Below are 24,558 nucleotides of genomic sequence, written 5' to 3'. Positions count from 1 at the left end.
GAAATAGCTAAGGATTTAGATTGGAAAACCTAAATTTGAATTCTAGTTCTCCTGCTCATTAACTAAATGATTTCAAGGAAACCACTTACCTAACACTCCTGGTCCTTGCTCTGGGTGGTGTCAGAGGTTCCTCCTAATTTGAAGTTTATGATCCTATGAATAAGATGACCAACCTGCAAGCTTATGTCCACCTCCAAACTGGCCCTCAGGTGCCTGCCTGGGCTTTGTAACTAGTCTAACCCATAATCTAGCTAGTTGTTGCTTCAATCAGACCAGTCTGGTGGCAGAGGACTGGGCCTGGAGTCAGGAAGACCTGAGTTCAAATATGACCTCAGATACTTCCTAGCTGTGTAATTCTGGGGTAACCAGAATTTATCCTCTGTTTTCCTGTTTCCTCAACTGGTAAAGTGGAGGTAAACTAGCACCTACCTCTCAGGGTTGTTGTGCGGATCAAATGAGATCACATTTGCAAAAGCACAAAAGCACTTGGCACATGGTAGGCGCTCTATAAATGCCTATTCCCTTATTCCCACCATCTTCCCACCATGATGACTCTTCTGCCCTAATTTGAGAAAAGTAATCCAGTCAATGCTACTATCCCTGGACAGTCCATCGCCCAGTAACCCCACCCATTATCCCTTCACTTCTCTGACCAAAACAACCCACCCAGGCCACCATTCCCCCATCTATTTTTTCTTCCTCTATCAGGACATAAATTCCTTTAGGACAGAGACTGCCCCAGCGGCACTAATCAGAGTGCCAGACACCTAGTTAAGAGCTTAATTAATGCTTTCCCTTTAATTCTTTCATTCATTAACAAGTCTTTAAGTAAGGGAGAAGGAAGCTGTTGACAGAAAGTTGGCTAATGTGGCTCCACGTCCCTTACCTTCTATCCTGCCAGTGATATGGATAAAGCCCTCATTATCCAGGATGCCCATGTCTCCAGTGTGCAGCCAACCTTTAGGGTCAAATACCTTTTTCGTTTTATATTCATTGTTCAGGTAACCCATGGAAATATGCCTGCCCCAGATAAAGAATTCGCCCATGCCATCTTCATCTTTTTGCCGGAGTAGGCTGTTGGAACCCGGTATTGCCTTCCCACAGCTGAGGAGAGACAGGATAAAAGTCACAAAGACCCCTCCTTACAAACCACCCACATGGGCCTGCTGAGGATTTCCTTCGGTGAGACTCAACTGGAGTTTGGCATCAGCCACACACCAGGGGGAGAGGTGATTTTGGTCCCTAACTTGCCCCCTGTCTCTGCCCTTTTTTCTTCCACCTCCCAATCATAAAAGCCCTCAGGGCCTCAGAGGTCTAGTCCTATTCATACTAAATTCATGTTCTTTCCTTGAAAATCTCCAGTGAGGAGGAACACTCCTGAGTCAGTCCATTCCCCTTTGGGTTAACTTGAAGCATCACAAACACATTTCTCCTGGCACTGAGCCTAAATTTATTTGCCTTTTTGCACCTTCAATTCAACACGCCTTCACTAGGTTCCCTGCTTTGGGTCTCTCCCCTCTCCATCATTCACCCAGCTGGGCACAAATTAATATTCCTAAGAGACAACTAATCATGTCATCATCCCCCACTACTCAGAAACCTTTCCTGGCTCCCTATTGCTTTCTGAGCAGGCCTTTAGGCCCCTCATCATGCTCGCTCCCATGTGCCTTTCCAGCCTTGTCCCATGTTAACGCTATTCTCTGTTCCAGTCAACTTGTACTGCTTGCTAATTCATACCCTTCAATGATATTTTGTCTCCCACAGCCACCACCTTCATTCTGTGTAGTTTCCTTCCAGGGGGCCACCTACTGCACAAGGCCTTTCTTGACCTCGTTCCAAGTTGTTAGCTGTTTCTCCCTCCTTAGACTGGATTATGTTCCCATGGGTGTGTCTTAAATCTTCTGTATCACCTCTGCAGAAAGTAAGCCTCCCAAGGATTTTGTCTCCGTATCCCCAGCACAATACCTTGCATGTAGGAAGTATTTACATGTTGTTGAATTGAGGATGATACAGAGATAAAGTTCTTGTCAGCACTGGATGGAGGGCTAGGCCGGAAGCTTGAAGACCAGAGTTCAAATCCAGCCTCAGACATTTAGTATCTTTGTGACCCTGGGCAAGTCACTTCACCTCTGTCTGCCTCATTTTTCTCAGCTGTAAAATGAGATCTTACCTACCTCTTAGGGTTGTTGTGAGGACCAGACAAGATAATTTGTAAAGCACTTAGCACATTGCCAGGCACATAGTAAGTTCTGCATAAATGATTGTTCCCTTCCTCTCCCAAACCCTCAAGGAGCTTAACTCTGCCCTTTGTTTTCACCCTCATAGAATTCCTCAGGTCCTCAGAGGACCCATCTAGTCTTACTGGGAGGAAATGATATATATACAAAATAATTAAATACAGAGCATACACAAGATAAATACAAAGAAATTATAAGGGAAAAGGGGGCAGCTCTAACCCCTGGGAAAATATACACAGATGTCAGGTAGGAGACGGCCCTGGAGCAGGGCTGAGCCTTGAGGAAAGGAATTCCAACAGGCAGAGGTGAAGGAGGGCATTCTAGATCTAGGCAGCAGCACAGATGAAGACATGGATGGTGGGGATGGAACACTGCAACTGTCAGCCTTCCCAAGTAAGAGAGGCAGACATGAAGGGAATCACTTAAAAGCAGCTTGGAGATTGGGTATCATGATAGGCTTCCCACAAAACTCAAGGACTCAAAGATGCCTGAGAACATAGATGATGATAACAAGGGAGGAATTTCAGGGATAACTTATTCCAAGCCCCCCTCCACTAAAACACCCAATCAATCAATGAGTTTTAATTAGGCACCAACTACGTGCTAGGCACTGTGTCAGATAAAGACAGAAGTGACAATAAAGACATTCAGGAAAGACAACATGCTCATGCAGAGCACGTTAAAAAAGAATACAAGTTAATTTTTGGAAGGGGAAGGGGGGCACCGGTGGCTAAAGGAGTCCTGAAAGGCTTCATGTAGAAGGAAGTGTTTGATCTTAAGTCTTGAAGAAAGGAAACTTGGAACTCCAAGAAGTGGACATATGGAAGGAATACATTCTAGACCTGCAGGTTGGACAGTATAAAGGTCCAGCTACGGGACATGTGGGAGAGATGTCAAGAAGGCCAGTTCGGCTGGACCATAGAGTAGGTGAAGTGGAGTGATATAATAAGGCTTAAAAGTAGGAAGGGGAAAAATTTTAATGCCAACCAGAAGAGTTTATAGGTAAACCTACAGGTAATAGGGAGCCCTTGTAGTTCACTGAATAAGGGAGGGCATATGGGAAGCCAGACCTCCGCTTTAGGAAAATCACTTTGATGGCTAAATGAGGAATGGACTAGAGTGGGGAAGAGATCTGAGGCAGGTAGACCACCAGCAGGCTATTGCAATGGTCCAGATGTTAGGTGATGAGGGCCTGTACCAGTGGCAGCTAGTATCAGAGGAGAGAAGGGGACATGTACGAGAGATTTCATGGAAGTGGAATTGAAAGGCCTTGGGAACAGATTGGATATGGGAGTGAGAAAGAGTGAGAAGTTGAGGATGGCACCTAGGTGATGAACCTGAGAGACTAGGAAGATGGTGAAATTCTCGAGAGGAGGATGTGGGGGGAAATGTCCTTTTGGATGTGTTTGAGATGCCTATGGGATGTCCCGTTTAAAATGTCCAACAGGAAATGGATGATAAAAGAGTCGAGCCTGGGAAAAAGAATGTGGTTGTCTCTATATGTCTTGGACTAATCTGCCTAGATCATGAAACCCATGGTACTTTATTGGTTCATCCAGTGAGATGGTGTGGAAAGAAAAGAGGGCCTATTTAGAACATGGCCTTGGGGTGCATCCATTGGAAGAACCACAAGAGAAAAGCGTCACTTAAACCCAGAAAAGAGGATGACCAGGAAGAGAGGGTACTCAACAGTATTAAAGGCTGCAGTTCAACAAGTTTTTGCAGTATTGTTAAGAACTACGATAAAAATTGCAATGTTGTTCAAGGTTAATAATAATACCTAGCACTTACACAGAGCTTTAAGGTTTGCAAAAAGCTTTACAAATATCTCATTTAATCCTCACAACAACCCTAAGAGATAGGTGATAGTATTCTCTCCATTTTATAGATCAGGAAACTGAGTCAGAGATCCCTCCTACTAAGTCCTTCTGGGCATCAGTAGGACTTCATACTCTTCAGAAACACTTTCACTACCATTATTCCATCCAACACTCCTAAGTTTATCATAAAATATATTTATACAATTTATTTGCCCATGACCAAAAAAACATCATTTTCACAGACCTTAAACTAATTGTAGGTCAGTTGACAGACTACCCAACCTTCAAGGTCCACCCATGATTACCCTCCCCACGCCCTTCTCATATACACACCAATTGGTGGCCACTTTCTCCTTGGATGCTCCCATAGCTAAAGCTTGGGTATTTTTATTCTTTCCTGTGTTTGGGTCTCCTCTCTACTAGACTATCAGGTCCAAAATGATAGGTTATATCTTTCCAGCCATGTCTTTTCCATCATGTAAAGCACCATCTTCTGGATTTAGTAGATACTTTGTTGGACCAAAGGAAAAAGTGACTTGTCAAACACTCTCCTCCAGGGTTCTTTGCTTTCTTATAACACTCCTTCCTTTTTTTCCCTGTTTCCCCTACCTGTATTACCCCTCTGGACAGTCCTACTCAACCCCCAGCTGCTTAGGAAGATAACAACAATGAGAGCCTGCCTGTTTCCCTTCCATCTAGCCTCTGGGACCATCCTAGGGTCAGAACCTACCATTGGCCTCCACTCCCCACCTCTGCCCACACATACACTTGGTTCCTATCTCTCCTATTATCTCCTCTAGGTTTGAGTTGGGGGTCAAAGTGGCCCCTGGCTGCCAGCCATAGTCTAAATACCTAAGCAGCTTGAATTCCTTCTCAATGGAGACAGAATGAGGTCCCGTGCACTCTGTCATCCCATATATCTGCAACAGGGTGATGTCATAGCTGAGGAAGAACTCCTGGGTTTCCTTGGAGAGGCCAGCGCCCGAGCTCAGAAACTGGAGACAGCGATCAAGGCCCAGATTCCGGCGCACCCTTTCATATATCAGCTTCTTGGCCACACGGAAGTTGAAAGGAGAGTGGGCACTTTAAAAGAAGCAAATGTAATGGATAGAAGATAGCTGGCACAGTGAATAGGGCCCTGGACTCATGTTAGGAAGACCTGAGTTCAAATCCAGCCTCAGACACTTAGATGTGACCCTGGGCAAGTCATTTAACCTCTGCCTCAGTTTCCTCATCTGTAAAATGGAGATGATAATAATAATGCTTCCCTCTCAGAGTTATTGTGAGGCTCAAATAATACTTGTAAAGTGCATTTAAAACCTTACAGAGCCATAGAAAACCTACCTCTTATTATATAGCTTTAAGATTTTTAATCTCATTTATCTCATTCAGTCCCCACCACAACCCTGTGAAGTAGACACAATTATCTCTATTTTGGGGGTGAGGCTTATGTAAGTTTAAGTGATTTGTTCATGGACACACAGCTGGCAAGGTGGGTGTATAACTATTCCCATTTTTCAGCTAAGGAAACTGAGACTCAGGTCACACAACTAGGAAGTGTCTGAGTCAAAATTTTAACTCATGTCTTCCCAGCTTCAATTCTAGCACTCTATAAACCACCTAGCTCTTTCTCAAACCAGTACTGGAAGGGACTTTAGAAAGCATTTTATCTCACCCCCAGTTTTAGAGACAGGGAAACCAAGGTCCAGACAGTTTGAAATGATTTGCCTCAAAGTCACACAGTATGGAGTGAGGGTGTGTGTGTGAAAGATTACTGAAGAATCTTTGCTTCCTCAGTCATTCTGTCTTTCACATGACACAACAGGAATTAACGGGAATTAAACCCTAGATGGATTTACTAGTGAATTCTATCAAATATTTAAAGAACAGTTAATTCCAATAATTTGGGGAAATTGGTGAAGAAGGATTCTACCAAATTCTTTTTATGATACAAATATGGTTCTGATACCTAAACCAGGAAGAGCCAAAACAGAGGAAGAAAAGTATAGACCAACTTTTCTAATGAATATAGATGCAAAAATTTTAAATAAGATATTAACAAAAAGAATACAGCAACTTGTCATAAGAATAATACATTATTGGGCTGGTTCAATATGAGGAAAACTATCAGCATTATTGATCATAGCAACAATAAAACTAACAGAAACCATATGATTATCTCAATAGATGCAGAAAACACTTTTGACAAAATACAGCATCCATTCCTATTTAAAACACTGGAAAGTATAGGAATAAATGGAGCCTTCCTTAAAATGATAAGTAGTATCTACCCAAAACCATCAGCAAGCATTATATAATGCAATATATATAATATATAAAACTATATAATGCAATGGGGATAAGCTAGGTACATTTCCAATAAGATCAGAGATGAAACAAGGATGTCCATTATTACCACTGTTATTCAATATGGTACTAGAAATGTTAGCTTTAGCAATAAGAGAAGAAAAAGAAATTAAAGGAATTAGAATAGGCAAAGAAGAAACTAAGTTATCACTCTTTGCAGATGATATGATGATATACTTAGAGAATCCCAGAGAATCAAGTAAAAAACTATTTGAAATAATAAAAAACTTTGACAAAGTTGCAGATTACAAAATAAACCCACAAAAATCAACTGCATCTCTATATATTACTAACAAAGCCCAATAGCAAGAGATAGAAAGAGAACTCCTATTTAAAGCTACAATAAATAATATATAATATCTGGGAGTTTACCCGCCAAAACAAACCCAAGGACTATATGAATGTAATTACAAAACACTTCGCAAAAATAAAGTCAGATCTAAGTAAGTGGAAAAACATCAGTTGCTTGTGGGTAGGCTGAGCTAATATAACAAGAATGACAATTCTACCTAAATTAACTTATTTATTTAGCACCATACCAATCAAACTACCAGATAATTATTTCCTAGAGCTAAAAAAAATATCAAAATTCATCTGGAAGAACAAAAGGTCCAGAATATCAAGGAAATTAATGAAAAGAAATGCTAGGGAAGGTGGCCTAGCCCTACCAGATCTCAAATTGTATTATAAAGCAGTGAGTATCACTTGGTACTGGCTAAGAAATAAAGAGGTAGACCAGTGGAATAGGTTAGGTACTCAAGACACAGTAGTCAATGAATATAACAATCTACTGTTTGATAAACCCAATGACCCCAGTTTCTGGGATAAGAACTCATTGTCTGACAAAAATTGCTGGGAAAACTGGATAACAGTGTGGCGGAAAATGGGCATAGGCCAATGTCTGACACCATATACAAGAATAAAGTCCAAATAAATGCATGATTTAGGTATAAAGACAGATACTAAAAACAAATTAGGGAAGAAAGTAATAGTCTATTTGTCAGATTCATGGAGAATGGAGAAATTTTTGACCAAACAAGAGATAGAGAACATTAGGAAGTACAAATTTTGATTACATTAAATTGAAAAGTTCTTGCACAACCAAACCCAATGCAACCAAGATTAGGAGTGAATCAGAAAACTGAGAAAGAATTTTTGCAACTAGTGTCTGTGATAAAGGCCTCATTTCTAAAATATATAGAGAACTGAGTCAAATTTACAAGAATATAAGTCATTCCCCAATTGATTAATGGTCAAAGGATATGAACTGGCAGTTTTCAGAAGAAGAAATTAAAGCTATCTATAGTCATATGAAAAAATGTTCTAAATCACTATTGATTAGAGAGAGGCAAATCAAAACAATTCTGAGGTACCACATCACACCTATCAGATTGGCTAACATGACAAAACAGGAAGATGATAAATGTTGGAGAAGATGTGGGAGAGTTGGAACACTAATTCATTGCTGATGGAGCTATGAGCTGATCCAACCATTCTGGAGAACAATTTGAAACTATGCCCAAAGGGCAACAAAAATATGCATACCCTTTGGCCCAGCAATATTGTTTCTAGAACTGTATCCCAAAGAGATCATAAAAATGGGAAAAGGTCCCACATGTACAAAAATATTTATAGCAGCTTTTTTTGTGGTGGCCAAGAACTGGAAATCAAGGGGATGCCCATCAATTGGGGAATGACTGAACAAGTTGTGGTATACGAATGTAATGGAATACTATTGTACTACAAGAAATAATGAATAGGAAGACTTCATAGAGTCCTGGAAGGACTTATTGAACTGAAGCTGAGTGAAAGGAGCAGAACCAGGAGAACTTTATACACAGCAACAACCACAGTGTGCGAGGAATTTTTCTGGTAGACTTAGTCCTTCACAGCAATTCAAGGACCTAAAACATCCCCTAGACTCATGAGGCAAAATGCCATCCACATCCAGAGAAAGAACTATGGACTAGGATCGCAGAATGAAGCAGACCATTTTCTCTTGTATTTTGTTTTGTTTTATGGTTTCTCCCATTCCTTTTAATTCTTCCATGCACATGACTAAGATGAAAATGTGCTTATTAAGAATGTATGTGTAGAACCCATATAAGATTGCATGCCATCTCAGGGAGGGAGGGGCAGAAAATTAAAGACTTATGGAAGTGATTGTAGAAAACTGAAAACAAATTAATTTACAAGAAAAAAACATTTTTAAAGGAGGAAAACTGAAAATCAAAGGAAAGATTAAGACAATTGAAAATAAGAAAGTCATTAAACTAATAAATAAAACTAGGAGCTGGTTTTATGAAAAACAAATAAACTATTGATTAAATTTTTTTTAAAAAAAGAAAACCAAATTACCAGTATTAAAAATAAAAAGGTGAATTTACTACCAATTAAGAGGAAATTAAATCAATTATTAGGAGCTATTTTGCCCAATCATATGCCAAATAAATCTAACACTCTAAGTAATGCATAAATATTTACAAAAATATAAATTGTCCAGATAAGCTAATTAAATAACACTATCTTAGAAAAAGAAATCGCATCAGCCATCAATGAACTCCCTAAGTAAAAATCCCCAGGGCCAAATGGATTCACAAGGGAATTCTACCAAATATTTGAAGAACAATTCCAATACAATATAAACTATTTGAAAAAACAAGCAAAGAAGGAGTCCTACCAAATTCCCTTTATGATACAAATATGTTGCTGATACCTAAACCAGAAAGAGCCAAAACAGAGAAAGAAAACTATAAATCAATTTCCCTAATGAATACTGATGCACAAGTTTTAACTGAAATACTAGCAAGGAGGTTACAGTAATAGATCACAAAGATCATATGCTGTGACCAGATGGATTCATACCAGGAATGCAGGGCTGGTTTAGTATTTGGGAAACTATCTGCATAATTGACTATGTTAGTAACCAAAACAACAATAATCATATCATTATCTCAATGCATAGAGAAAAAGCTTTTGACAAAATACAATACTCATTCCTATTAAAAATACTAAAAAATAGGAATAAATGGAGCTTTCCTTAAAATGATAAGTAGTGTCTAAAATCGGCAAGCATTATCTGTAATGGGGATAAGGTAGAAGCATTCCCTATAAGATTAGAGTTGAAGCAAGGATGCCCATCATCTCCACTTTATTCAATAGTGTACTAAAATGTTAGCTATAGCAATAAGAAAAGAAAAAGAAATTAGAGAAAGGAAAACTATCACTCTTTACAAACGATATAATGGTATACTTAGAGAACCCTAGAGAATCAGCTAAAAAAGCTAGTTGAAATAATTAACAACTTCAGTAAAGTTGTAGGATATAAAATAAACCCACATAAGTCACCAGTATTTCTATATGTTACCAACAAAGTCCAGCAAGAAGGGATAGAAAAATTCCATTTAAAATAACTGCAGTCAATATAAAATACTTGAAAGTCTACCTGTTAAGACAAACCCACAAACTATGTAAGTACAATTACAAAACACTTTTCACACAAATAAAGTCAGATCTAAACAAGTGGAGAAGTATTCATTGCTTATGGGTAGGATGAGCCAATATAATAAAAATGACAATTCTAACTAAATTCACTTACTTATTCAGTGCCATGCCAATCAAACTACCAAAAAGTTATCAAAACAATCTGGGACTGGCTAAGAAATAGAGTGGTAGATTAGGGGAATAGGATAGGTACGCAATACACAGAAATAAATGACCATAGTAATCTAGTGTTTGATAAATGCAAACATCCAAGCTTTTGGGACAAGAAATCACTATTTGACTAAAACTGCTGGCAAAACTGGAAAGCAGTTTGATAGAGACTCGATCTAAGCTAACACATCACATTGTATGCAAAGATGAGGTCAACGTAGGTACATGATTTAGACATAAAGGGTGATACTGTTAGCAAATTAGGGGAATATAGAATAATTTACCTGTTAGATCTATGGAGAAGGGAAGAATTTATGACCAAACAAGAGATAGAGAGCATTGTAATGTATTTGTATGTAATGTATTTTACACTTTATTTATACTTTTTATAATATAAACATTATGTAAAATGGATAATTTTGATTACATTAAAAAGGTTTTGCACAAACAAATCCAATGCTGCCAAGATTATAAGGAAAGCAGAAAACTAGCAGAAAATTTTACAGCCAGTTTCTATTACAAATGCCTCATTTTTCAAATATATAGAAAACTGAGTCAAATTTATAAGAAGATAAGTAATTTCCGAATTGATAAATGGTCAAAAGATATAACAGGCAGTTTTCAGATGAAGAAATCAAAGCTAGCGATAGTCACATGGAAAAAAATTGCTCTAAGTCACTATTGAAAAGAGAAATGCAAATTAAAACAATTCTGAGGTATCACCTCATACTTATCAGATTAGTTGATAATATAAGAAAGGAAACCACAAATGTTGGGGGGAATGTGGGAAAATAGGAACATTAATGCATTGTGGATGGAGTTGCGAACTGATCCAACCATTCTGGAGAGCAATTTGGAACTATACCCAAAGGGCTATTAAATTGTGCATGTCCTTTCACCCATCAATACTACTACCATGTCTGTATCCCAAAGAGATCAAAGAAAAAGGGGGAAGGAACCCTATATCTACAAAAGTATTTACAACACTTCTTTTTGTGGTGGCAAAGAATTGGAAACTGAGGGAAAATCTATCAAGTAAGGAATGGCTGAACAAGTGTTATATATGATTATGATGGAATATTGTTGTGCTGTAAGAAATGACAAGCATGATGCTGTCAGAAAAACCTGGGAACACTTACATGAACTGATACAAACTGCAGTGAGCAAAACCAAGAGAACACTGTATACAGTAACAGTGACATTATAAGATGATCCTTTGTGAATGACTTAGGCCTTCTCAACAGTAGTTATCTAAGACAATTCCAAAGGACTCATGATTACAAATGCAATCCACCTCCAGACAAAGAACTGATGGAATCTGAATGCAAATCAAAGCTTACTTTTTTTCACTTTATTTTTTTTGTGGGGAGGGAGTATGTGTGGTTTTTCTTTTTACAACATGACTAATAGGGAAGTGTATTTTGCATGACTGCACATATATAAATCTATATCAAATTACTTGGCTTCTCAATGAGGGGAGAGGAATGAAGGGGTGAAGAGGGCCTTTGAAACTCAACAAGTTCTTTTTTTAATTTTAAAATTTTTACATGTAATTGAAAAAAACTGAAAAAATAAAATGGACAGTCATTTCCAAATATATAGAGAACTGAGTCAAATTGATAAGAATATAACTTATTCACCAACTGATAAATTAAAAAGGGTTTGCACAAACAAGACCGATGCTGCCAAGATTAGAAGGAAAGCTATTATCTGAGGGGAAAATGCTCTAAATCACTATTGATTAGAAAAATGCAAATTAAAACAACTCTGAGGTACTGACTCATACTTGTCATATTGACTAATAAGATAAGAAAGGAAATGATAAATGTTGGATGAAATGTGGGAAAATTGAGACACTAATTCATTGTGGGTAGAGTTATGAACTGATCCAACCATTCTGGAGAGCAATTTGGAACTATGCCCAAAGGGATATGGAACTGTGAATAGCCTTTGATATCACTACCAGATCTGTATCCCAAAGAATAAAGAAAAGGACCTATATATACAATATTTCTATAACAACCTTTTTTTGGAAAGAATTGGAAATTGAGGGAATGTCTGTCAACCTGGGGAATGGATGAACAAGTTATGTGGCATATAATTGTAACGGAACATTATTGTGCTATAAGAAATGACAAGCATGCTTTCATAAAACTCTGGAAAGACTTACACATGAACAGATGCAAAGTGAAGTAAGCAGAGACAAGAGATCATTGTATACTATAATAGCAATATGACGAATTGTGAATGACTTAACTATTCTCAGCAATACAAAGATACAAGACAATTCCAAAGAACTTATGATAAAAAATTCTATCCACCTCCAAAGAAAGAACTGATAAAGTCTGCATGCAAATGGAGGCATGCTTTTTTTAACTTTATTTTTCTTTATTTTGGTCTATGTTTTCTTTTGCAAGAAGGCTAATATTGAAATAAATTTTGAATGACAACACATGTATAATATATATCAAACTGTTTGCCTTCTAAAGAAGGGGTAAAGGGAGGGAGGGAAAGAATTTGGACTCAACATATTTAAAAATGAATGTTAAAATTTTTTTTACATGTAATTGAGAAAAAAATAAAATGAGACAAAAAAAAGATGTTGAAAAGAGGGAAAACTGGAACTCATAAAGAACAGTCTCTATTTTGTCATCAAAGCTTGGGTCAATGTCTTAAATTGCCGAAGGGGCTGGTGTGGGGTGTTGCAGAGAGAAGATAAAATTGAGAATAGCCTCTCGTGGAAGTGCAATACAGAATTAAGGAGAAATAAAATTCTTTTTTCAGTGATGATCTAGCAGAAATACAAATTGTAGGTTGAAGTATATGAACAAGAAATTTTCAAAAAAAGAGAGACAATCTATCAGCAATCATATCCACAACAACAAAACAACTCTGAAGTTGCTTTAATTTACATCCATCATTGTCAAAGAAGACAAAAAGGAAAAATACAATTATTGGAGGGGTTGTAGAAAAATAGGTACACCTGCATCACTAGCTTAGTGGTGGATTACTTCATCTGTTCTGGAGAGTAATTCATAAATAAGTACACTCCAAAAGTTACTAAACTGTGAATACCCTTTGATTCAGTGATACCACTACTAGTCACATTTTCCCAAGAGATCAAAGAAAGAGGGGAAAGACCCATATGCATAAAAATAGAGCAGCATTTTTATCATAGTAAAGAACTGAAAGCCAACTAGTTAACCCATGACTTATGGAGTGGCTGGACAAATTATGGCATATAAATGTAATAGAGTATTATTGTGCCATAAGAAATGAAGAAAAGGATAGATTCAAAGGAATATGGAAGGCCTAGTATGAAGTGCTACAGAGTGAAGCAACTAGAAATAGAACAAGTTATATGGTGAATACAAGATTGTAAAGGGAGGACTGTGCAAGGTCACCAACCTCACTTTCTTCTCCTGAGCCATCTGGGTCCAGTGGCCTGATATTCATCAGGATGGCTGGAGATGGCCCAGGATGCAAAGTGAGACCCTGGCCCTTTCAGGCTAAGGTCTTATCACAATCTCACTTTGAATGAGATACATCCATTCAATGCATAGGCTTTTTTAAGTTACTCAAGGGATGGCCCCTTTAATCAAAAAAACACCAAAAAACACACACAAAAAAACTAAAAAGCATTTTCTATAAGTATTACACAATTACCTGTAAGACATGAAGCAAGATGATTTTTTTCATTATTATTTTAATAAGAAGTTCTAGAGGAAAAAATTAGGAGAATAAAAAGAAGATAGTGAAATAAAGTAGGAAACTATCTAGCTCTCCAAAGTTCCCCAACAAATAAAATAATGTCTCAAAGTAAATTTTGAGGAAATGAGGAAAGATATGACCTCCCCAGGTGGTGGTCTGACCTAATTGAAGTACAGATGCCTCCAGGCAGTTACTGAAGAGTCAACAAACAACAAGCTCTCGGGGGCAGCTGTGTTGGGGGAGCCTTAGCTTCATGAGCTTTCATCCCACAAGTAGTATGGGGGTTGAGCACTGGGTAAGCTGACCAGATGGGTCACGTTGGTGAGTGTGGTCATAGAAGGGAATGGGTCCTACTGGTTGTGATCAATTGTAGAAGGGCAGTATCTCTGATTTTGGTTCCAGGGCAGAGGGGTAAGTGGATACTTGCCATGTGAGGGACCACAGGTAGCAAAAACATTCAGGGTGGCAGCAGGGCTGGGGGCCCTGGATGTGGCTCAGGAACAGAGAGAAATGCTTGACTCACTTGCAGACTTACAGACCAAGGTGAGAGCCAGAGGAAAAGGAACCACACAGCTTGGCCATGGATTATAAAATAATGGAAGAACCAAGAGGCCAAAGGTTCCCAGAGAGAGCTAAAAACAAAACCAAAACCAAAAAAATCAGGAAAAACCTGAAGCCTAAGACATTATTCCCCACACCCCTGGAGCAGAGCTCAACACTATCAGAAAGTTAACAGGCAAGAAAATAGGCTGTTAAAAAGTTAGAAAGCTACTATGATGACAGAGAAGATTAGAGTTCAAACTCAGAGGAGGGAAAAAGCTTCCTATAAAGCTTCCATGAAAAATGTAAAATGGTCAAAATTCAAAAAAGTGTCCTTGGAAGAGCTTAAAAATCAAATAAAAGAGGTTAAGGAAAAATTGAGAAAAGAAATAATACTAATACAGAAATAAGAGTAATACAAGAAAAGAAAATTATGAAAAGGGACCCAATTAGAAAAAGAGACAAAAACTTGACAAAAATAACTCCTTAAAACTTAAAATTGGTATAAATCACTATTGATTAGAGAAATAAACATCAAAACAACTATGAGGTACCACCTCATACCTATCAGATTGGCTAAAACAGGAAAATGACTCGCAACATTGGAAAGGAAAACAATTCTGAAAGACTTAAGAGCTATGATCAAAGCAATGGCCAATCATGACTCCAGATATAGATGCATGATTTTTTTTCTCACTTTACAAAGTAACTTGATGTGAAGAATATAATTTGAGTTACTTTCAAATTTTGTAACTTTGAAATAAATATATAATTTCATTTTATAATAGAGCTAACTTTCTACCTCTTGGCAGGGAGGTGATAGACTAGAACTACAGACAGAAATATTCATTTTCAGACACCATCAATGTAGGCATCTGTTTTGCTTGTCGACTTATTTGTTATAAGAGAGAGATTTCTGAAGTGGGAGGAGAATTAAGGGCAGTTATTATTGTGGGGGGTGGGTAGTGATAGACATACAATTTTTTTTAAAAAAAATTAGAAACAGCATCAAAGAAACATTTTTAAAATACAGAGAAGAAAACAGAAACAAATTCAGAAAGGGTCACAAACTGGAAAGTTGGAACTATTATGTTTAAATGAATATGTACTTTTATAAAAAAGACACGAAACAGATTTACATTGTCATATAAAAGCCTTTTTTTCCCCAATTCTTTGCATAAGAAAACATCTCTTTCATATGCACCCTATCCCCTCTGCCTAGAGGCAGGTGCATTTTCTCCTCTGGGGTTGAGGTTGATCATTATAATTATATAGCAGGAAGTTTTACTTTTTTGTTGTTCTATTTGTGTTGTTTTAGTCCAGGAATAAGAAATCGGAGGCCTCTGGGCCACATGTGGCTTTCTAGTTCCTCAAGTGCAGCCTTTTGACTGAATCCAAACTTCACAGAACAAATCCCCTCAGTGAAACTTGGACTAAGTAAAAAGGTCATACCCAAGTGTCCTCAAGACCACAGGTTCCATACCCATTTTATTCATTGGGTATGTTGGTTTTCCTACTTCTATTTACTTCAGTTTTCATCGATTCATATGGCTTCCTATTTAGCTATTTCTTCTTGCAAGTCTGTGAGTTTTCTTATGAATTTTAATGCTAAATTATATTTAAAACTGATATATTCTTGATTTGAATAGAAGCATGTAGTAAAAATATAAAGTCCTTATTTATGTATTTGAATTCTTTCTGCTTTAACTTCAACTTTCATATCATTCATCTCCAGGGTTTCTGTATTGTCCTGACTTTCTGGATTGTCTCTACCATACCACAGAAGTCTTCTTACTCTAGAAGTTGACCCCAACCCTGGACTTCTCACACTGGAAGTATCTCCAGAAGTATTGTTTGATTTCACTAATTCTGGAAGGATTTTTTGAATAAAAAATGGAATATAGTGTTCAGAATTTTTTTCTAACTTTTCTGGAATATCAAGTAATCCTAAGATTGTTGTGGGGGACCTTTCTTCTAGATTTTGTTACCCAACTCTGTACATTTTCCCTTTTTTTAATGTGACTCAGTCATTTTCTGAATGTATTTTCCCACCAGAATGCATTGTCTGCAATTTGTTTTTCTGAATAAGGTATATAATTTTGAATATGATCAATGTGGGAATTTGTTTTGTTTGACTGTATATTTGTTGCAAGGGTCAGGTGTTATTTTTTTTCCAAATAGGGGAAGGAAGAGAAAATAATTTTTAAAAGTATTTCTTGTAGTTAATAAGTCTACTGTTAGTAGTTTAAATTTATTCAGGTTTTTTAAATTATATGTTCCATATTGGTCATTTTCTTCACTGTTTTCTCTTCTCTCTCTCTCTTTCTGTCTTAATAATAGCTTTAATTCATTCCACAACATTTTTTTGCTACTTATGAGCTCTTTTTTTGTTCTTGTGTCTTTCTTATCAATATCAATTTTTATCTAATTTCTTTAAATGTGCCATGTATTGATTTGCTTATAACTTTCATAGTAGGAGCTTAATAGATGTTTCCTTCCGTAACCTCGGGTAAAATTTGGCATTGATGGAAAAGTTAAGGTTTTAATGGTAAATTTGATTTTATGATTGCTATTTAATCAGGAACTCGAACATGTATAGAAAGGCATGTAAGCCACTTAAGACTTGCCTCAAAGGATGTTCCCTAGCCAAAATGAAATTATAATCATATTTGAAACCTGGTTATTGGAACTTGCCATTTTTAGATGCTATGGGACTATTAAGTGACTAGTCTTCTGAGTCTAACTCCAGATATGAATAGCAAGAAAGGCAGTCTGAGCCTCCAATCCATGATGCCAGTAAGCCTGTGAGATGCTGGTAGGAACTGAAAAAGGTGATCTCATGGGAAGGGTGGGAAAGCGGCTGTTCAGCCTGGGCTGAGGTAAGATTCTCCTGACTCAATTTCCCCACTGACACCTGGCAGACTTTAAGACTGACTGAATGCAAATTGACAATCTCCTCCTGCCTGGAACTGACATGAAGTTGGGCAGATATTGTTTCCTTGCAATGTCCCTACTCTTCGTGGCAATTTCTTATAGTCAAAAGATTTGTAAGCTTAATAGCAGATCCATTAAATTATAGATTATTGGTAGGGGAACATCTGAGGTTAAGTGTAAAATTAAGCTATTAGGCATGGTACTTTAGACCAACAACAATAAGTTAGGGTCCTTTAATTCTTAGTAATACTGTGGAGACAATTAGGTCAAGAGCTTGTGAAGTCAGCAAACATAAATATTATTTGTGTCTCAGTTGGTTAATGTTTAAAAACAAATTCTTTTGTGGTCCATATATTGTAAATGTTTTAAAAAGAAGTATCACCTGACCAAAAGTTTGAATTGTTTTATCTGTTATAAACTGTGTTAAAAATGAAAAATAAAATTTAAAAAAATAAAAAAATAAATGTTTCCTTCCTCCCTCCCTCCTCTTTCTCCTTCCCTTTTTCCCTATTGCCCTTTATTCTTCCTTCCTTCCCTGTAATAGGCTATACCAAACAAAGCCTGAACTAAGTTGAAAGCCATGTGAGTAGAAGGAATAAGATGAAGGAGAGAGAGATGGACAGGCCTTGACAATTGATTAGACATATGAGGAGGGACGAGGATGGGGAAAGAATTGAGACAACTCCAAAATCGCAAATCTGGGTGACTGGAAGGATATTGGTGAAGTTAAGAAGAATGGAGCTTTTTGGGGGAGTTTATTTTGGATCTGCTAAGTTTGAGATGCCTATGAGCCACTCAGGTAGAAAGCAGCTCTCCCAGAGTCTAGCACAGTGTTCTGTATACTATTGGGGATTAATAAATGCTTGTGGAATGAATATTGAGAGAATAAAAGGATGAGAGAAAAAGTGAATGAAGGATTTCCTACTCACTCATGTTCCCGGTTCAAGTTTGTTTTTAATCCCACTTTCTTGGCCCAAACAATCATATTCTTCTTGAATGAGGTGGCTGACATCTGATCTAACTTCAGTTTCTGCTGTATCTCTTCCCAGACTTCAGGGATCCCAAAGAAAGTAGTAGGTCTCACCTCTCGCAGTGTATTTATCAGAGATCCCTCAACCTGACATAATGAAGGTCAGGAAATCATCAATGAAGTCATGAAAAATCCTTCGACTGGAAGCCAGAAGGCCTCAAGGAGAATAATCTTAGGTTTGCCATTGACTTACTCTGTAACCTTGGACAAGTTCTTAATCCATTCTAGGCTTCAGTTTCACAATCAAAAGAAAGGGGTCAAATTGGATCTAAGAAACTAAGGTTTCTCTCAACTCTGACATTTTATATTCAGACTAATGTTTGGGGTGCACCTGGACATCACCCCCATTATGTTATTATCACATCTAATTTCAACCTATTCATTCCAGGCTCCATTTTAACCTGAAGAATTCTCTTTCTCCTAGATATGTGCTGGACTCTCCCACCTCAATGCTTTTGCTTACACTGATTCCTGCACCTCAAATGCCTCCCTCCCCATCCCTGTCGCGTTCTGTTGCACTTGTGCCTTTATTCAAATTTCCAGTTCAAATGCCACCTCCTTCAGGAGGAGGCTCTCTCAATACCCATGCTCCTTCCCCTTGGTCAGTGATAACCTTCCCCACTTGGGCTCACATAAAACTTGCTTTGGACACTTTCTGTGGCACTTAGCTTATATAATTTTGATGTAGTGTAGCTATCTGTTTTTGGTATTCTCCCTATCTGACAGTGACCTCCATGAAAACAAGAGCATTATCTTATCTCAATTCTCTATCTTTCTGGGCCCCCAGTGCAGTAATATAGTTAGATATTAAGTAAATGTTTATTTTATTCCATTGCACAAAATATGTTCTAAGATCCTGACACTCTAAGTTCTAAAACCACTCCTAGGTCTGACTTTTCAGATTCTGAAGTTCCCCCCCCAGCCCTAACATTTTGTGTTTTAAAGGCCCTTCCAGATCTGACATTCTTTGTTCTAAGGCCCCTCCAGGCTCTAACATTCTGTGTTCTAGCTCTGACATTCTAGGTTCTAAGGACCTTTCTAGCATGGATGTTCTAGATCATAAAGTCCATAATCACTCTGATGTTCTATATTCTATGTGTTGAAAGTCCAGTTCAGGGGCCTTTTATCAGCCTCTGACACTTGATCAGTCCCTTTTCCTTAATATTCTCCCCTCTCTCTAGGTTTTCCTGATGCCGTCCTCCTGGTTCTCTTTTTATCTGACTGCTTCTTCTTGGCCTCCTATGTTCTTTCTTCATCAAGGCTGTCCCACTATCCATGAGGATCCCTCTAGGCTTTGTCCTGGAACTTCTTCCCTTCTTCCTCTAAAAAATGATTCCCTATTACCTCCAAAATCAAATACAAAATCCTCCATGTGCCTTATGTAGCTCTCTATCTACCTTTCTCGTACTCTCACACCTTGTTACTCCTCATATACTCAGTGATTCAAGGACCCTGGCCCCCTTGGTGTTCCCCACCACAGCACTCCATCTCTCGACTCACAGCATTTTCTCTAGTCGTCCCCCAGGCCTACAATGATCTCCCTTCTTATCTCTGCCTCCTGTCTTCCCTGGCTCCTTTCAAGTCCCAGCTAAAACCTCACCACCTACAAGAAACCTCATCTAATCCTCTTAATGCTGGCACTTTTCCACTGTTGATTGTCTCTGGTTTATCCTGTACATATCTTATTTATACATAGATGTTTGCATGTTGTCTCCATTAGACCATGAGCTCACTCTCAACAATTACAATGATCCAAGACAATTCCAAAGAACTCATGATGAAAAATGCTATCTCCAGAGAAAAAACCAATGGAGTCTGAAAGCAGATCAAAGCATACTATTTTTCACTTTATTTTTTTCATGCTTTTTTTGGTCTGTTTTCTTTCACAACATGAATATGGAAATATGCTTTGCATGATTGCACACATATATCCTATATCAAATTGCTTACCATCCCAATGAGAGGGGAGGAGAAAGAGGGAGAAAGAAGAGAATTTGGAGCTCAAAAATTTTAAAAATGAATATAAAAATGTTTTTACATGTTAAAAAAAAGATCTGGCTAATGTATCTCTTACCCTTGGGAGTTTCCTACTCTATTTAAACATTATTTATTAGCTGTTTGTACTTCTACAAAGCATTTTTATCTCCAGATAAATAAATACACATACATACCTATAGCATACATATATATACATATAGACACATACACACATATACATGCACATACATAATACACATGCATATATATGCATATACATATAAACACATGTGCGTGCACACATATACATGCACACAACCACATGTATGCATATACATGCACACGTGTGTGTGCGTGTGTATATATACATGTGTGTATATATACATATATATACACATATATATATACCCATATATATACACAAAAAGATTGTGAGCTCCTTGAGAGCAGGAACTGTTTTGGGCCTTTTTACCCCCAGCACTTAGCAAAGTGGTTGGCATAGAGTAAGTATTTCATCAACACTTGATAACTTTTTGTTGACTCTGCTTTAAGAGCCTTCCCAGTTCTAACATTCTGGGTTCTAAGGGTCCTTCCAACCCTGACCTTGTAGATTGTAAGGTCCTTCCCCACTCTGATATTCTATGTTCTATATTCTAAGGTCAATATCATCTCTAACATTCTATGTTCAATAGAATGGACTCAGGGAATCAATCCTTGGCATCATCCTGTTACATTCATTCGAACAGCCAGAGCCAGAGGCAATATTAACATGTGTTGGCTTCCAACATCAACAAAGTGGAGGAGTTGCTAGGTCTTGCCTTCTCTGCAAATCTTGATTTTGGGCTGGTGCCCAGTTCCAATCCACCTGGGTAGACTAGAGCATAGTTCAAGCCTGTGTGTTTTATGTGTGATTTATGAATCCTTGAACTTACAGAAAATTCTGGCAAGGCTACTGCCAAGCATAGTGATCACTGCCTCTCCCTCCCTAAGGTAGTGTTTTGGGTCCTTGAAGACATAAAATGTTAGAGCTATAAGGACCCTCAGAACATAGAATGTCAGAAGGAGAGGGCTTTATAACACAGAATGACAGAATCAGGGGAAAATCTTAAGACTCAGAGTGTTACAGCTGGAAAACAACTTAAAAACAGGACGTCAAAGCTAAGACATGTCTTAGAGAAAACTTGGTCCAAACCTCTTATTGTATAGATGGGTAAACTGAGGTTATCAAGAGAAAAATGAGCTGCAACACTGAACTAGAACTCAGATCATCTGCCACCACCTGCTCACTCCTAGCCCAAGGCTTTTTCCACAGCAGCCTACCTCCAGGGACACTTACAACGTAGCTGGCCGTAAGGTTTGCACCATGAGTTCTTCTCATGTAGAAGGCCCAGCTCAGTATGACATATGCCTGAAAAATTGTTGACAAGTTCATCTTCTACGAACTACCTCAGGGTGACTGGCCACCGCCCCCCAACCTCATTTCTATCACTAAAGGGTCACAGATTAAGCTTAGGCAGGAAAGCAAAACAGCAGGGGCTACAGGAAGACGAAGAGAAGAGAGCAAATCAAGAGACTTTGGTAACAAATTGGATGTAGGAGGGATAAGAAAGAGGAAAGGATCAAGGATGACACTGAAGGATTGGAAGGATGGTGGTACCCTTCGGAGTAATAGGGAATCTAGGAAGAAGGAAAGGTTTGGGTTCAGATGAATTCAGTTTTGGACGTATTGAGTTTAAGATGTCTATGGGGCATCCATCCCAATGTTCACTAGACATTTAGAGATGCAAGAGATTAAAAACCAGAGGTAACTTAATCCAACTGAGTTCTACTCTGTCCTTCCCCAGTTTTACAGGTGAGGAAATTAAGTTCCAGGGAGATTAAATAACCAAGAATACACAGGTAGAAATCAGAGGTGAGGCTTAAATCCAGGCCTGTTGATTCAAGATGCTTTGATTTTTCTACTATACTATGTTTATTTTAGCTGGATTAGACCATTACACCCAATCTCTTCATTTAACAAGGGAGGGAATTTGCTATCCACAAAGAAAAAGGGACTTGGTCAAGGTCATCCAGTAAGTGACAGAACCAGGATTAAAAGTTAGGTTATCTGATTCCAAATCCAGTCTAGTCATTCTCTTTCCAGGTAAGCTTCATGTCCATCCCCAGATACAAGGTCCCCCAACCAGAATGTTGGGAATGGGGGAGAAGAAAAGAAAGGAAACTCACATAGCAGTGAGTTCAGTGTTATTTGGTTACTTTCTTTGGCATGCAGTTCCATGAGAATTCCCCTGTATGGCCTGCACAGTTTGGGCCACAGACATAGTCTTTACAAGTGCAACGATTTACACAAGAGTCTAGCATGATATTATCAAGCCCCCAGCACCCATTCTCCCAGTGGGAGATATCTGCCTCCAACAATAAGCCTCCAGGTTTAGGATGGGCTTCTGCAGGCAGGTCTCACCTGCTGCTTCTGCCTATATGAGTACAGATCTTGTTCTTACCTAAAGGGACACATACCTTTATAGCATCAGGTTCAGCAAAGAAGATGGAAGCCCCAATGGTAATAGGGATCCAGATTTCAAATATCTGAACAGTGATCAGGCAGAGGGGAAGGTAGCTCACCAAGATCTCTTGATTTTCAGGGGCATACGTGTAGGGAAGGCTTTGGAGCACAGCTGCTGAGGTCCACGTGATCTGAAACACAAGTTGTGGAGTGGAGAGAACTAGGGAAGAGAAGTGTTGATTAAGCACCCAGTTAGTTAGAATTCTTCCTGACTCCAGGGACAATCTTCTGTCCACCAAATACCCTAGCTACCTCTAACAACTAGGAGTCATTACACCTGGATGTGATTTCTGACCTTGTGTATGACCTTGGACAAGTGGGGAGTAGCTACTCCTTAGCTCTGGCCTTCATTTACCCATGTGGAAAATGAGATTGAATTAGAGCAGAGGATCTTAACCTTTTAGGTATCCTGGAGCTCTCTGGTAATCTGGGAAGACTGTGTCCTTCTTTTCCAAAGGACACTTCTAAATAATTGAAGGGAATGTGAAGTTACAGTTGAAGATTAATGAAAATAAAGCTGTAATTTTTTTCCCATCCAAGTTCATGGACCCCTTGTAATAACAAGCACCCTAGCATACCCAGGATGACCCGCTAGCACAAGTTCTTTGTTCTGTTTTATAAAGAAAAGACAGCTTCAAAGGGGTTAACAGCTCTTTAAATATGTCATTCACTAGTTTAGGGGAAAGGTTAACACCATGAATGTGAAGAAAATACAGAAAAGTTAACACAAAGATCAACAGACAGGCCTCCAACTGTCTGACAAAGTAATATAACCACCTACATATACCACCAGATGGCGAAGCACCAACAATAAATGAGTAACGGGTGGGGGGTGTCTTAACAAACAGCTTCTCAGAGTCTCATCCAGGGAATCAAAAGGTCTTTCTCATAAGCAAAACCCCCAAAGCAAAATACCAACCTCACACTAAATACATAAAACAAAGCCTCAAATGGGAAAGGGTCCCACATGTACAAAAATATTTATAGCAGCACTCTTTGTAATTGCCAAAAACTGGAAATCAAGGGGATGCCCATCAATTGGGGAATGGCTGAATAAATTATGGTACATGAATATGATGGAATACTATTGTGCTAAAAGAAATGATGAACAAGAAGACCTCCGAGAGGCCTGGAAGGATTTATAAGATCTAATGCTGAGTGAAAGGAGCAGAACCAGGAGAACTTTGTGCACAGCAACGACCACAGTGTGCGAGAACTTTTTCTGGTAGACTTGTATCTTCATAGCAATGCAAGGACTTAAAAAAAAAAAATTTCCAATGATCTTCTAAAACAAAATGCCTTCCACATCCAGAGAAAGAACTAAGGAATTCAGGTGCAGATGTAGCAGATCATTTTTTTGTGTGTTTAATGTTTTGGTTTGTTATATGATTTCTCCCATTTATTTTAGTTCTTCTACACAGCATGACTATAGTGAAAATGTATTCAATAGGAATGTATGTGTAAATCCTATATAGAATTGTATGCCATCTCGGGGAGGGAAGGGGATGGTGGGGGACAGGTAGGGGGAAAAAAATCTAAGTTTTATGGTAGTGATTGCAGAACACTAAAAATAAATAAAATTAATAAAAGCAATAAAATAAAATTTAAAAACCCAAAGCCTCAGCTCCTGATTGGTTCAGTCAGTAGGCATGAAACTTGCATGACTCAGCACAGTTGTGAACCATCAGGGTTCAAAGGAGATCAGTCCTTCAGATGGTTTTCATG

General features: G+C 38.2%; 1 protein-coding gene across 7 annotated transcripts in view; it reads right to left on the bottom strand.

Moving 5' to 3' along the window:
• The window catches only part of LOC140499940 (long-chain-fatty-acid--CoA ligase ACSBG2-like), a 71,905-nt gene that overhangs the window by 8,618 nt on the left and 38,729 nt on the right, over positions 1-24,558 (bottom strand). For 6 of the 7 annotated variants that reach the window (XM_072601985.1, XM_072601981.1, XM_072601980.1 and 3 more), the window contains 4 exons: positions 22,788-22,964; positions 18,193-18,380; positions 4,910-5,140; positions 887-1,104 (listed from right to left, as the gene is read on the bottom strand). In XM_072601985.1, the coding sequence (XP_072458086.1) occupies positions 887-1,104; positions 4,910-5,140; positions 18,193-18,380; positions 22,788-22,964 (814 nt within the window). The remainder of the gene's footprint in view (positions 1-886; positions 1,105-4,909; positions 5,141-18,192; positions 18,381-22,787; positions 22,965-24,558) is intronic. The other variant, XM_072601984.1, reaches the window with a different exon arrangement.

Source organism: Notamacropus eugenii, chromosome 4 (assembly GCF_028372415.1).
Source record: "Notamacropus eugenii isolate mMacEug1 chromosome 4, mMacEug1.pri_v2, whole genome shotgun sequence".
NCBI lineage: Eukaryota > Metazoa > Chordata > Mammalia > Diprotodontia > Macropodidae > Notamacropus > Notamacropus eugenii.
Note: the sequence above shows the minus strand (reverse complement) of the source record. Positions and strands in the feature narration are given on the sequence as shown.